Here is a 16302-nt window from a genome sequence, read left to right as displayed (position 1 = left end):
ATCGGAACTGGCTAAAGGAACTACAACTGAACTGGAAACAGATTTTCACCATACACCGGGTGCTAGCACAGGCAGAGTGGACCCCAAGAGTCAACGAGGTGTTACAGCGCCACCAGGCTGTGTTCTCTGAGAACCAAGGCTGCATAGAGGGTTTTAAAGCCAAAATCCACATAAAAGCAGGCACCACACCGATCCTCTGCAAAGCTCGTCCAGTTCCTTACGCATTAAAGGAAGCTGTAGAGAAGGAGTTGGACAGGTTGGAAAAAATGAAAGTGATTTCAAAGACTGAGAAAAGTGAGTGGGCCTCTCCAATAGTAACCGTGCCAAAAGCAGATAAAACAATTAGGATTTGTGGCGACTACAAGGTCAGTATAAATCAGTGTATGGAAGAGCAGACATACCCATTACCTAACACAGAAGATTTGTTCGCTACCTTAGCAGGAGGAACATCATTCAGTAAGCTTGACCTCTCTCATGCCTACCAGCAGCTGCTTTTAGATGAGTCAGAGAACTACCTGACGATCAACACTCATAAGGGCCTGTACAAATTTCATTGTCTCAGCTATGGTGTTTCCAGCGCACCTGCAGTTTTTCAGTCTGTTATGGACCAGATTTTACAAGGACTGGACCATGTGACATGTTTCTTGGATGATATTCTCATCACTGCTTCATCGGAGGAGAAGCACTTACAAAGACTGGACGAAGTACTGACACGCTTGGAAAAACATGGTGTCCGAGTGAAACTGTCTAAATGTCAGTTTTTTCAGAGCAGTGTGGAGTATCTGGGACATCGCATTGCAAATTTCCTGCTCATGTACCGCATTCAGTGTTGGGTAGTAACGCGTTATTAGTAACGCCGTTACTTTTTTCAGTAACTAATAACGTAACGCGTTGTTTTTTTAAAATCAGTAACTCCGTTCCCGTTACCAAACGCTGCGTTACTCCGTTCCTTTCCGTTCTTTTTGTGAGGTTTTACAGCGGCACACAAAATTCCTATAACATTTCAGCGATCAATAAAGTTTCATTGAATTGAAAGAAAGACAGAGCACAGACCTTTTACAGTCTATGGCAGAGACACTAAGCACTAGTTGGTGGCCGTCCTCTAGCGTCCCACACGTAATCAAACACGCTACATGAAGAGGACTGGGCAGGTCAGAGTGATTCTCTAGGCACGGCATGACGGCGAGCGAAGGTAACTTTGCTAACGCAGCATCCAAGACCGAAGCCGTGTCCCAGCTCAGGCTGCAGCCCCTGAACTGGGGCACAGCTCGAGTCACAGCGAGCACACACCAGCACCCAGTCCACCGAGCAGCAGCGGGTGGAGTCCGACAGGCGGACTCGAATTATGACACCTGAAACGGTAAACACAGCTGATCGCTCTGGGTAAACACAGCTGATCGATCGATAAAAAATACCGCTGGAGTGAATTTACTTCCGTCACTGAAAACAGTCTTAAACGTAACTCGAGATTTTTTTGCAGTTAGGTCAAGCTGCTGCTGACATCATGCAGCATGATGATGATGGTAAAATTGTACAGATAAAAACACGTGTTTCTTCATCAGCATCAGTAGGCTACAGAACTGAAATGACGGCTAGAGGGGAATTCAATCAACCTTTATTTAATGGGAGCATTGGAAAAAAAAAACCTTTTAAAGTAACGAAAAAGTTACTTTCTCAGTAACGCATTACTTTTTGGTTTCAGTAACTGAGTTACTAACTGAGTTACTTTTTTATGAAGTAACTAGTAACTGTAACTAGTTACTATTTTTAAGTAACTAGCACAACACTGACCGCAGTACACCCCATACCGTGACTGGACGGACACCGGCTGAGTTATTTCCGAAACGCCAGATCCGAACCCGTTTCAGTTTGCTTAAAGCAGAAGTAAGTGGTCCGGTCGTTTTGGCTAATGCTGCGTTCCAGGCAGGCTTTTGAAATCGTAAATTACAGCTTCAAGTCACAACTTACGACTTTGTAGCGTTTCAGACAACCCACTCGTGTTTTTCCGACCTGTTTTACCGGTGAAAGTCACTATAACGGCCACTCGTAACTTCTGACCCATGAACTCGTACCAGATCGAACTGGTACGACTTCACGGTCGGAAAAATACGAGTTTCCTTGAACGCACCATAACAGTCCTCGTCCCTACGTCGCCACATTCACGGCGTTCCTTGGCTGCACACACAGCCCTGCATGCCGTTCTCTCTCCTCATTGGATAAAAACTGTAGGATACGATAAATGTTTTCTCCTGGGCTCAGAGCAGAGCAGAGTGACTGACAGACCCGTGTTTCAGACCAAACACTCTATAGAAGTGATTGCTGTCGGGAGATATAACTATTTAAGACTTATATTAAAGGGATAGTTCACCCTAGAATGATATTTCGCTCATTATCTACTCACCCTCATGTTGACTAAGGGCTGGAAGAAGTTTTAGATTCCTCCGTGGCTTCTCTGAGTTACAGGGGGTCTCGGCATAGCAGTGCATGTCCATATAACGGTTGCAAAGGGACACCGGAGCTCTTCGTAAAAAAACACACACAAAAAAACATCCAAATACCTCCATGATGCTCGTATGTAATGTCCGTCTTGTGCTGAAGCCCCAAATTGCGTAATTGTCCCGAAAAAAATTAAATAAGTCTATATTTTAAGCTTGTTTGTAGCGGAAGCTTCTCGAAGCTCCTCTTCCTGGTCCGTCCAAATCTCGCGTGATTTGCGCCGGCGTCAGCATGCGTCAGTGCGGTTACTGCGAATCACGCGAGATTTGGACGGACCAGGAAGAGGAGCTTCGAGAAGCTTCCGCTACAAACAAGCTTAAAATATAGACTTATTTAATTTTTTTCGGGACAATTACGCAATTTGGGGCTTCAGCACAAGATGGACATTACATACGAGCAGCATGGAGGTATTTGGATGTTTTTTTGTGTGTGTTTTTTTACGAAGAGCTCCGGTGTCCCTTTGCAACCGTTATATGGACATGCACTGCTATGCCGAGACCCCCTGTAACTCAGAGAAGCCACGGAGGAATCTAAAACTTCTTCCAGCCCTTAGTCAACATGAGGGTGAGTAGATAATGAGCGAAATATCATTCTAGGGTGAACTATCCCTTTAACACAAATATATCACTTACTTCTGCTTTAAGCCAGAGCTTGCCAGACGGATTCAAGAGAAGCAAGCCACACAGAAACTTCATCATGACCGTGGTGGCTCATCTCTTCGTTTCTTTCAGGAAGGAGATGCTGTCCGTATCTGAAATTTCAGGGGAGGAGTGGAGAAATGGATTCAGGCAAAAGTACTTAAAAGACTGGGAACTGTCACATACCTGATACAAGAGGGTCAGAGAGGCACAGTGCACGTGGACCACATGTTGCCATGGCGAGGAAATGTTGAGACACTTCCACCGAGCTTGCCCTTACCAGTGGCTGAGAATGTGCCACCAGTAACTATGGACTGTGCTTTTCCAGCTGTTTTGCCTAGTACACCAGTGAAGCAAACACCACTTACTGTTCTCACTGAACCAGCGACAAAAGTGACAATAGGAACCCCGCCCCTCGCCGCACCGTACCTCCGCACCTGACAACTACCGTTCTCAACCTGGTCTCCTATAGGGCCGGGTGTGGCTCCAAGTTTGAGCAAATAAATGAGCAAAGACCCGACCAGGTCCGACCAGTGTTGAAGTCTGGACCCGATGCGGTCGGACCGCGGCAAAAATAAATAAATAAAAGAAAGCCTGTAGTTGTGTTTATAGAGACGTGACAGGTGTGGCACGACAAGCTGGTGATCAGCTGTGGTCATTGAATAGACTACAGGTCATTTCAATTTGCGCATTTCTCAATTTCCTTTTTATTTAGTTTTATAACATTTATATGCGCATCGAGAGTGAGTGAGTGAGTGAGTGAGTGAGTGAGTGAGCGAGCGCGAGAGAGAAACAGCGGTGCACCAGATGACTGCCAACCGGCAAAAACTGAAATGAGACGGTTAAAGAGAAGAAAAACACAGAATATAGCTAATATATGTCCAAGAGACGAGGAAAGATCTGATGGTGGCCCAGGTTTAGTGATGAGGATACTGTCAGCAGCTGCTCCAAACGGACACGTCACTAACTTTATTTTGAAGGGACAGATTAGATGTTGATTTTGTTGCACCGAAACATTAAGCATATAGAACAGACCCGGCTTGAGACCGGCTTTTATTTGCTCAAACCTGGAGACAGACCCGACCCAGTGCAACCGGCATCTCTCGCCTTTTTTTTTTTAGAGAATTGACAGTAGCCTGGGCTATATGACGGTCTGGGAGACGCTGTGCGCTACTGTGGGGGGAATGAGAAGGCTCACGGTTCAAATGATGTAGACTTGATCTAAAGTAGGATATTACTGACCAGAAGGGGGGGACAACACGATAATAATAAATTACCAGGGGGGGGCATCGAAAACAGAGGGGGGGGGGATCCCCACCATCCCCCCGGCAAATCGCACCCTGAATATATCACTTACTTCTGCTTTAAGTAAAAATCGATCAATCCATTTTCTTTGAGATTAGAGAGCACCTAAAAACCAGAGCACCAGTTCATAGCGATTTTCACAACACTGTCACTCCGGATCAGCGGTACCACGACGCTGGTTATCAACTCGGTAACTCAACCCTGGTTTGTGTTATTGTGAATCTGTGAACGCGCACGTATAAAGGGAGGATTCAAGGCAGCAGACAAATCACAACCAGAGCATCGACGCGTTAGAGAGAAGCGAGTTCAGCGCAGCGCAGCGCACACCTCATTTCTCCTGTGAGGAAGAAGAGAAAAAAAAGAAGCCCGTGGTCCGACCTGACCCAGTTATTGAATGTTAACGTTTATTTAGAAGAAGTTCATTCACGAGAAATCATCCAGCTACACTCTCAATCAAACAAGGTGGGGAATGAGAAATCTGTGGCAGGGAGCGCCGGGTCGATTGATACACAGCGATTTCCTCGAAAACCACACAAGCTTGAGCCGTCAGATTTCGTCACTACCTTCAGCACTCAACACCTACCAATCCTGGGAAAGCTCGTGAAATGATGTCACGCCAAATCGCACCCTGGTTACCTGTATAATCACACACAGCAAACAAAAGCTCACCTGAAAAACGCCAGTACCCAGAGAGGGTCCGTGTACCTCCTCAAAGACTGACTCTCTAAATTTGCACAGTGAATGTAAGCTGCCAAGAGACATTTTATGTTGATAGTAGGAAGTTAATATTATGCTAAGATTGAAAAAATTTCAAGGGCAGTATATTTATTTTGTTATTGTGAGATTTAACTGCACAGGTTAGTGGTTGCAAATTATTCCTAAACTTACAAGGGTTGAAGTTATAAAAATCTAAAAGGGGAGGAATGTAATAGATTGAAGTGATTTACAATGTAGGTTATCACATTGTGGTTATTACTGCAAAGGCAGTTGCTGTGTTATGTTTTGGTTGGCCAACACTTTTGAGGTGTTTACTGAGCCCAAGCGGCAGTAATGTAGTGTGTGTGTCTGTTGCCCGGAAGTGTCGAAGTAAAGACGTGTTATGAAGCCATGCCCGGCCTGATTCTTGCCTCCTGCACAAAACACTACAAAGTTGATTTTAGGTGATGAGTCTTATTTTAAGTGGAAAGAGATCAGTTTTGACTAGAAATGAGACATTTTGACAAGAAATAAGACAAATATTCTTGGAAAGATTTTGAGTTTTTGCAGTGCATCCACTCTTCACAGCTGCACTGTTCTTCTTTCCTGGTGCATTGTGGGATATCTGGGCTGGTCAGCTCCACCTGTTGTGTCTTCATCTTCTTTGCTGTGACGTGTGTTTGTGCAGCTTGAGAGTCAGAGAGTGAAAGTGTGTGTCTCACACTGCAGTGACATCAGATGGAGAAAAGACATGATGAAGTGTTTCCTCCTGGTCTCCTCCTGCTCTGTATCATCACTAGATAAAGACTCCAGCTCCTTCTTCTCTGTGCTCAGTGTTCATCCAGACATACCAGCCTCCATGTGAACACAGTGATAAAACAGTGTGTGTGTGAGAGCCATGTAATGTCCATGTGTGCATGCTGACAGAGAAGGTGCTGCTCTGACCCCCCTCCTCCTTTCAGGGTGGAGCCTGCTGGAGTCCCATGGTTGACACCAGGTCTGAGGAAGTGTAAGTCTGTTTTTACTTTGATTCATGGAAACGAGGGATGCACATGTTGAACCGTTTAACCGTTAACGGATAACAAGAACTTTGACCGATTAATACTATCAGTTATTAATTTTATTAGCTCCTTGTCGTCAACTCATGGGGGCGTGTCGACACGTGCAGATTTCCACGTGTCTTCAGTCATATGTCGCGGTAAAAAGTTCCACAGGAGGACTGACAGTATGTGCAGCAGCCCCCGTGAAGGAAGGTCAGACCATAAATGTAGCTACACAGACATAGATGTGAATCACCTGTAACAACGGTGCTGAAAACAATGAAAAAAGTAAATAAAAGAGGAGGCTGATGCAGCTCTCCTGCAGCTCCACAGAGGAGCTCTGCTGCTCCTTCAGTCTGGTGTTTGGCTGCACTTTGTAACTAAAACAGTTCTACACTGGACGATCTAACCTCCATATGAGAGATCAGCTGAGACAGAGCAGAGTGGATGTGGCACTGATCAGCTGTCACAGCGCACGTGTGTATTTAAAGGGATAGTTCAACATTTAGTCAAACTGGCCCATCACCATAATCCCTATAGTCATAGCAGTAGGTTCGTTACCTTTAATTGTCGGTGCAAGCTATTTTTAGAACGGCGGAGCAGAGCCGTGAGCTGCTCAGAGCTACGCTACGGAGGCTCATTATGGGATTTCTTGGTTTGCCTCATCAAACTCATCAAATACACAATCCAACAACTCCACAACGCTCTGGTGGACAAGTTGTGAGCTGCACATTCACCACGCTATGAGATAATAACACAACGTTACCACACAGTGTTGTTGTAGAACCCTGAGCAGCTCACGGCTCTGCTCCGCCGTTCTAAAAATAGCTTGCACCGGCAATCAAAGGTAACGAACCTACTGCTATGACTATAGGGATTATGGCAATGGGCCAATTTGCCAAAATGTTGAACTGTCCCTTTAATGGCTAAAAAAAAGAATTGGAGCGTCGTAATCTTATCGGTTAACGGTTAATAATCGGTTAACGAGCGTCGGTTATCGGTCAGAAAAGAAATTCAAAATGTGCGTCCCTACTGGAAACAAAGCAGCACATTCAACCATCTTCACACTGTCACATCACTGACCTCATGAGTCTTCATCAAACTGTCAATAACTGATCAATGATCAATAACTGCAGCTGTGTCTTGTTCTCTCCATCAGATTCCTGTCCACTCACAATCGACACAAACACAGTGAACACAAAGATCAAACTGTCTGACAACAACAGGAAGGCGACACGTGTAGAGGAGCATCAGTCATATCCTGATCATCCAGACAGATTTGACTACTGGCCTCAGCTGCTGTGTTCAACTGGTCTGACTGGTCGCTGCTACTGGGAGGTCGAGAGGAGAGGAGACGTTTATATATCAGTGAGTTACAGAGGAATCAGCAGGAAAGGAGACAGTGAAGACTGTTGGTTTGGAATGAACGATCAGTCCTGGAGTCTGGAGTGCTATGATGGTCGTTACAATGTCTATCACAATAACAGAGAGACACGTATCACCTCCTCCTCCTCCTCCTCCTCCTCCTCCTCCTCCTCCTCCTCCTCCTCTGTCTCTAACAGAGTAGCAGTGTATGTGGACTGTCCTGCTGGCTCTCTGTCCTTCTACAGAGTCTCCTCTGACTCACTGATCCACCTCTACACCTTCAACACCACCTTCACTCAACCTCTCTATCCTGGGTTTTTACTCTGGTCTGGTTCGTCAGTGAGTCTGTGTTGAGTGAAGCAGAGTCTCCTCCTGTCACAGAAACCTTCTCTCTGTTGAACAGACAGTTCAGTCTCTACACGTCTGTCTCTGTCTCTCACTCACGTCGTCTTCACAGGACAGAGATGAACACAGTTTAATAATGAACTCATCAGCGTCATGGCAACAGAAAAATCACTGGGACCTGAAAAACAAGAAGAAGTTTATGAGAATCACTGAGAAGAGTTTAAAAAACCAACTGATTTAATCCATGAATGTAAATAATCTGATGTGAAATAAACAACAACGTGATTTAATAAAGAACCAGTAAATAAATGAATTAATAAACAAACATTTACATGTCGACATTTATTACTGGATTTATTTTGAGATTCATTTCCTGGCAGATTTTAATTCATTCATCAAGTTTTGACTAAAATGTCTCAAACGTCTTATTCTGAAATTGTTCACTGCTGCCAATGTGTGACTTTTACTTTGTAGAATGTTTATCGGTTGTTTTTTCTCTAGTTGTTAAAGGGATAGTTCACCCAAAATTCAAATTTCACTCATTATCTACTCACCCTCATGTGGACTAAGAGCTGGGAGAAGTTTCAGAGTCCTCCGTGGCTTCTCTGAGTTACGGGGGGGTCGGCGCAGCAGTATTTGTCCATATAATGGTTGTGAATGGACACCACTTTTCTTTGTCCAAAAAGACACACCAAACAACATCCAAATACCTCCATGCTGCTCGTCTGTAATGTCCCTCTTGTATTGAAGCCCCGACATGAGAAATTGTTCCGAAAAAAATGAAATAAGTCTATATTTTAAGCTTGTTTGTAGCAGAAGCTCCCAGTGTCTCAGTTCACTGCTCTTCCTGTGTCGCGGAACAATTTCTCATGTCGGGCGGCGACCTAAAGCACCAGAAAAGAGACCAAGATGGATCACTGCAATCCGGAGAAACGGCTGGGCTCCTGGCAACGACTCCTGGATTTGCAGTTCACATTTCGTGTCAGGTAACTTTAAATGATGTTGTATTTTTGGGCAAAATCATTTCATTACATGTATTGGCCAACGTTTCCCCAGTAAAACTCTGAACGCTAGCGTCTTTCATTTAGCTACATCATAAAAATAAAACTGTTTGACTTTATTTCCTTTACTGTCATCATTTATGCTATTTGCCTGTAGTGGGAATAACAGTTGGATTGTTTCAGTGGCATTTTTAAAAGTGTCTAATAAAAACTAAAGTTTTTTCTGTTGGTCCTGCCCACAGTTAAAGCTACTGCAGGTATATTCATAACATCATACAAGCTTACTATCAAAAAAAAAATAAACACTGAAAAATTAGAAAAGTAGTGTTTTACTTAGCCTAATATATAAAGAAAGTGACTAAACCTCCATAAATGAACTTTCCTTTGGGGTTAATAAAGTAATTCTTATCGTATCTTAAAATCCAAATGTAGGTGTAGGTAATACTTTTTTAAATTCTTATTATTCATTAATCATACTCTATTACAAATACTGCTTTCTTTTTATTGCTGTTGCTCTTTATTATCTGTACTATACTGTACTTCCTTTACTGTTGTCTGCTGCTGCAACCTTGTAAATCCCTTCCACTGTGGTACAAATAAAGGACGATCTTATCTTAAAGGGATAGTTCACCCTAGAATGATATTTTGCTCATTATCTACTCACCCTCATGTGGACTAAGGGCTGGAAGAATTTTCAGAGTCCACCGTCCCTTCTCTGAGTTACAGGGGGTCTTGGCGTAGCAGTGCATTTCAATGCAACGGTTGCAAAGGGACACCAGAGCTCTTCGTAAAAAAACACACACAAAAAAACATCCAAATACCTCCATGATGCTCGTATGTAATGTCCGTCTTGTGCTGAAGCCTCAAATTGCGTAATTGTCCCGAAAAAAATTAAATAAGTCTATATTTTAAGCTTGTTTGTAGCGGAAGCTTCTCGAAGCTCCTCTTCCTGGTCCGTCCAAATCTCGCGTGATTCGCAGTAACCGCACTGACGCCGGCGCAAATCACGCGAGATTTGGACGGACCAGGAAGAGGGTGGGGGGTCAGATGATCTATCTCTACAGATCACAGATAAATAAACACACACAGACAAAAACATCAGTCATATATAATATATTTTTTAATTTTTGTAGAAAAAATAGTTTATAAATCATGCAGTCGGTACATCTCTGGAGCCATCTCACATTCAACACATCATCATCATCATCATCATCATCATCATCATCACAAACACTCCCCACATGAAACTCAGATTAGAACCGTTCTCTTTAAAAGCAGTGAATATAGTTCTTTCTTGTGTGATCGTCTCAAAACCGATATTTACACTTGAACTAAGTCATAAATATGATAAAATGAGAATAATGTTTAGAAATGAAGATAAATACGCTGCCAGGAGGCCAGGAGGAGGCACTGTATCTATTAAACAGCTGAGAGATTCAAGTAAAAACTCTTCACTTTGACTCCAGCTCAAAAAACAGAAGAATAAAAACTATTTCTTTACTTCTTTGAGCTGCAGAGGTCAGACACTGCAGCTGCTGCTACTTCCTGTTTGAGATCAACCAATCACAACTCTTATAATAACCATAATAATAATAATAATAATAATAAATCAGCTAAAAGCAGCATCAATAACAACAGCTTGAAGATTTGTATTTATCAAGGTTTCAGATTAAATCTGGCATGGATTTGATTCTCTATCACAGTCTAAACATCGTCACTGTCTCAGTCTTGTATCATCAACAGGTTTCCTGTCACATCGTCTCTGTTTGTGTATTTATATACAACAAATACATCACATTGTTGGTATTGTTAGTGACAGTGGGTTTTCACACTTGCTCAGCTGCATTTCAAAAATAACACTTACACTGCTCTTATTGCACACATGAGAAAAAACAACACAAACACCCTTTAGCTTTGTAATAATTCAGCAACTCTTATGTCCAGCATCGCTCTCTAATAATAATGACCAGAGCATAGTGTAACAGGAAGAAGAAGAAACAAAACACTGCCCCCTACTGAGCAAAAAGTAGTAGTTACAGTACAGTTAGTCCGTCTGTCTAACCTGCCTCTGCCCTTCACTCTTATATTTATATTTATATTTATATATTCTACTATAATATACAACATGTGTTTGTCTGTGCAGATGAAGAAGTCTTTAAACCACGGTGTGCAGGTTAGTAGCTGAGCCTCGTCTCTGGTTTTATACCATGACGTCATGGTTTTAAAGATTAACAATCTATATATTGATTGATTGTAACAGGAGGAATCCTGACACCAGCGATATGGATTTAAGTTCCCTGATGTAACGACGTCGACTTTACAACAGGAACAGAGTGAAAATATGTTTAGTTAAAGGTAGATTATTAAAAACAGATATAAACCAGCCCCCCCCAAAAAAAAAAGTAATGGATCCCTAACAACAACACATTGACATTTACACTGGTTAATGTTTGATGGGGAGTCTGAAGTCACACCTGGTTTAGTTTCTACTAGATACCTGAGCAGAACCTGAACAGTCTGGTGCAGTCAGATCAGATCTGGTCTGAGTTGTTGCGTTGTGCCCTTCGTCACAGACCATCATCAAGGTTTCTTAGTGTGTTTGTATTGGACCCTGGTCGTACAGCGATTGGTGCAGCCGACTGTGTCATCACATCGTCATCATCATCATCATCAAAGTCTGAGGCCCTGGGGGCTTGAAAACGCAAAAAAGTGACGCTGCCGCCTCGGCGCCTGGCGTGCTACAACATTCAATTCCACAGACTTTTGCGTTGTCGTGTGCACACGGATTTCCACCCTAGAAACGCTCGTCTAAACGCGGAATAAGAAGTGAGAATGGAACGCCACTTTACACTGCAAAAACTCAAAATATTTCCAAGAATATTTGTCTTATGAGACTCATTTCTAGTCAAAACTAATCTCTTTCCACTTTAAATAAGACTCATCACCTAAAAATTAACTTGTTTTTAGATCATTTTCATGTGTTTCAAACAAATTTTCACTTGAAATAAGTAGAAAAATCTTTCTTTGTGCTTGTAATAAGAAAAACTTGCTCCACTATCAGATTTTTCTACTTATTTCAAGTGAAAATCAGCTTGAAAGAAGTAAAAAAGTGTCTAAAAACAAGCTACTTTTTGTGTGATGAGTCTTATTTTAAGTAGAATGAGATTTGTTTTGACTAGAAATAAGACAAATATTCTTGGTATTTTGAGTTTCTGCAGTGCAGGGTTTTCTGTTCAGGTCGTTTCCGTGTGAACGAACTCTTTAACGGGTCAATAATGAAAAGCAGGAGCTCCTCTCAGCTCTCTGCTTCCTGTCTGATCCTCTCAGCTAATTATTATTATTACATTCAGTCTGTTATCTCCTTGACAACATCCAGAAGCTTCACCTCAGACTCTGCACAGAACGTGTTTTTTCTCCCTTTGTTGTGTAGAAACTGAATATTCAGAGGTTTTCTGACTCTTGAAGACATTCCTCATCTGTCATGGTCGTTTTCAGACCAAATAACTGATCAATTAATCAATATAATGATCGATCAGTGATGAGATAGTTGCGTAGTGTCGCTGTCATTAACTACATCTGGTCCATGTTATGTATACACTCTGCATAAACGGGTGTTTTATTTTGAAGGGTGCCGTGCCGTGCCGTCTTTTCAAAGTAAAGGTCAGCGCAGGTTCACAGGTTTAAATAAAAGGCACTGACATGAACATTCAGTTGAACTCAGGTGTTCTCTCTACTAGGGATGTCACCATTACTTGTTTTCACAGTTAATCACGGTATTAAACGCCACAATTAATTAATCGTAAAGATTCCTAAATACCGTCACTTTCCAAAAAAAGATTATGTATGAACCGTATCGGCAGATGTGGCACCAAAGTAAAGGTAAATGCTCAGATACTGGTCCATACGTAACATTGGATTGGTAGGAATTTAAATGCTAGAGTCAGTGTCATTTGTAATAATAAAAAAAAAGATTAAAATTAACTTAAACATTTGGTATAGATAGAGACAATTAATTAATGAGTTATATATTTCCAACACTTTAATAATTGGTCGTATTTTAATAGATACTTTGTGGAAATAATTAGTAACGTAATATTCTCTAAAAAGAAAAAGAAAGACATATTTGATTTTTGCTAATAAAAAGCCAAATAAGTTACAAACTGGGGCTTTAACCATAAATGTTTCCTGTCGTTCTTCTTTCACCAAATGTCTCAAATGTGAGATAGAAGAGGCTGAACAACGACTTCACATCACATAATAAGCTTCATTCCCGGGGATCGAACAGTATAAAGAAATGAGAACAAGTTTTTTTCTCCAAACAAAATATTTACTGAACACACAGAAAACAGAGTATTTCTATCATGTACTATACTACATAGACACACTCAGTGTTTACCGTTGTGTCTCCATGTACGTGAGCACCACCTCAGACAGAACCAGGGTCGGAGCGGACCGGTCCAGACCGGCTGCAGCCAGCGCCTCCTCCAGCTGCTCCTCCTCCCTCAGGTCCACTCCCAGCAGACGGTACCGACCCACACACACACACACACACACACACACACACACACACACACAGGATAGTACAGGTACGTTACTCACAAATACTGTAGTAATAGTAATATTTATTACAGGTAGAAAGAGGAAATCACTTTATATTCAGTTATTGAGTGTCTAAGTAGCATTAATCTGTTTCATTCATGTTCTTGGTGATAAAGAACTAATTACAACTGCTACATCATCTAAAACTCATCATGTTATCATCACATTCAATAAAAAGAAAAGAAAATGTCAATATGGAAAAAATAACTTTTTAATGTTTTTTCTTAGAAAGAAAAAAGACCTGATTCATTCTCTGGGAAACCAACTTCATCCATATATAGAAATAGTATTTTCATTATAATTCTACTGTTTTTTTATTCTACTGTTATTGTTTCTCTGAATGATTTCTTTGATAAAAAGGTATTAAAACAAAACAATAAAACTTAACACACTGTGTTGTTTGATATGTTTTAATTGAGTCATGTTTGTCAGATGAATGAAGGAAAAAGTTCTTATGTCCCTGTGAATTATTGTGAAACAAAAACATAAAGTGGTTGATATGGAAATAAGATAATGAGTAAATATACTGAACTGCTGCTACATAGTTACTGTATAGAGTTCAGGTTTAAATGTGTTGTTCACTGGTAAAGTAAAATCAATGTTCAACATGTTCCTCTGAACTGTAACGTTAGTAGTGATGGAGTAGCTGCAGCAGCATGTCATGGAAATACTCCAGTAGCTACTTAGAGTGCAGTACTTAGTAACGGAGTACTTAGTTACAGTTCCTTGGTACAGTATCGTTACAGTAACAGTAGCTACTTAGAGTGCAGTACTTAGTAACGGAGTACTTAGTTACAGTTCCTCGGTACAGTAACGTTACAGTAACAGTAGCTACTTAGAGTGCAGTACTTAGTAACGGAGTACTTAGTTACAGTTCCTCGGTACAGGGGTCATTCCGCCAAAAGAGTGCCATTTGCTCATTGTAACTCTTAAAAATTAAACTTCATTATTCATTCCATTTCAGTATAGAATTTTTTAATATACACATTTACTCATTCAAAGTGAGTACTGGTCAATCTCAGGCTACTTTATTTAATTTATTGTTGCTTTTATCATTGCATTTTTGAAGTATGAGTAACAGCAATGAGGGTAACAGCAATGAGTTTTTAGCATAAAATCAGCAATTGTGTGAAATCCAGCCAAATAGCATCTATACTAATAGCTTGAGCACACAGAGCACATTCTTAGGATTTAACTGAATATTTTACTTTTGATATCAACAAACACTGTCCAGAGATAATTTAGGTAACAGGAATGAGTGACGGACCCTGACATAGCTACAATATCATTCAATTTCAGGAAAAATAAATTACAGAATTTAATGTTGGTCTTCCCATGACTTTCAGAAGACCTAAATGATGTCACTTCCTGCTGAACATGTCACTGGTGGAATGATCCAAAACTTTTAGGGTGTAGAATGTGTTTAACAGCACTGAGTGAAAACCTGGGGACGGGACTAAAATGTGAATTTTAACCAAAATATAATTAGGTTTTAATTAAAAAAATGTTATATAAGTGTAGATATAATATAAAGTCACACTAATATTTAAAAAAAAATGAGATTTTAGAAGGATTTTATTCATAATGCATTGTGGTAAACTATAGCGTTTGGCTGTGGGGACATGCAACAAAGGCTATGTTTCAGTGCTTTGAAAGCCTTTTTATAGTAATTAAAAATTATATATCTTTAATTTCTACAGTGATTCATGTGTATGGTGCTTTGTTTATTAATTAAATGCAATTTATATTATATTATTACATGTTTTTATAGGCTACATTTAATATGCTGGGGACAGAAATGGCACTCTTTTGGTGGAATCGCCCACAGTAACGTTACAGTAACAGTAGCTACATGACGTGTTGTTACCGCGGTGTCTCTTCGCTGCTGCTGCCGCTTCTTCGCGCTGTTCGCGGGCATCGTGTCAGCGGTGAACGGAGCCTCTTAACGGGGCCACTTCACCGGGAGTCTCTCCGGTCTCAGTCTCTCTCTCTCTCTCTCTCTCTCCAAAAACACCCACGGACACGGAGCTCCGGTCCACACGGGTCATAACAATTCAAACATCTGGAACTCAGTATGGACTTCAAATAACAAATACTATGTCACAAACAAAATGAAGGAAGTTTCCTTTAAAATTATACACTCAATTCACCCGGTCAATCAGGCCATCTCTAAATTTAAAAATATTAATATCCACTGTACTTTTTGTGAACAGGAGGAGGAAAATATTTGTCATCTTTTTTTTGAATGTCGTTATACTCATTTGTTTTGGATAGAACTAGAAAACATGTTTAAATGTTTGACAGGCATCAAGATTAAACTAAAAAAATATATATATATAATTCTTACTTATGATGAAAAAAACCTTAAGGGAAAGGAATTGTTTTTGTTGAATCTTTTTATTTTACAAGGAAAATATTATATCCATAAATGTAAATGGTCATCCAAAAAAACATATTTTTATGAGTTTAAAATAGAAATCAGATATTACATGCAGCTATTACAGAATATGAAAGACAGAAAAGCTATAAAAACCTTGGAATATTATAAATTATTGCAAACAACTATTTAATAATACCTATAATATATAATATAGTGTTGGTACCCCTTTCAGTGTATATATGTATATATGTTTTGTTTGTCTGTTCATGGTATGTTTATTGTTTGAATATTTGTATGTTTGTATATATAAATGTTTAATAATAAAAAATAAATAAGAAAAACTTCACAGGTTACATTTATTATTTCATTTTCAGGTTGGTTTATGTTCAGCTGCAGGTTAATTATCACCATAGATACGCTGGAAAGTATTATAGGAT

At 40.5% G+C, this 16302-nt stretch overlaps 1 protein-coding gene across 1 annotated transcript in view; it reads left to right on the top strand.

Annotated features, from left to right (window-relative positions):
* The window catches only part of LOC146965667 (NLR family CARD domain-containing protein 3-like), a 54621-nt gene that overhangs the window by 12617 nt on the left and 25702 nt on the right, over nt 1-16302 (top strand). Inside the window, exons 5-6 of the mRNA XM_085765087.1 lie at nt 6098-6144; nt 7335-7904. Coding sequence (XP_085621213.1) covers nt 6098-6144; nt 7335-7894 — 607 coding nt within the window. The 3' untranslated portion in view covers nt 7895-7904. The remainder of the gene's footprint in view (nt 1-6097; nt 6145-7334; nt 7905-16302) is intronic.

Source organism: Trachurus japonicus, chromosome 21 (assembly GCF_045865225.1).
Source record: "Trachurus japonicus isolate A0001 chromosome 21, Traja_1.0".
Classification (NCBI taxonomy): Eukaryota; Metazoa; Chordata; class Actinopteri; order Carangiformes; family Carangidae; genus Trachurus; species Trachurus japonicus.
The sequence above is the reverse complement of the archived record's forward strand: the minus strand, read 5'-3'. Positions and strand labels throughout refer to the sequence as shown.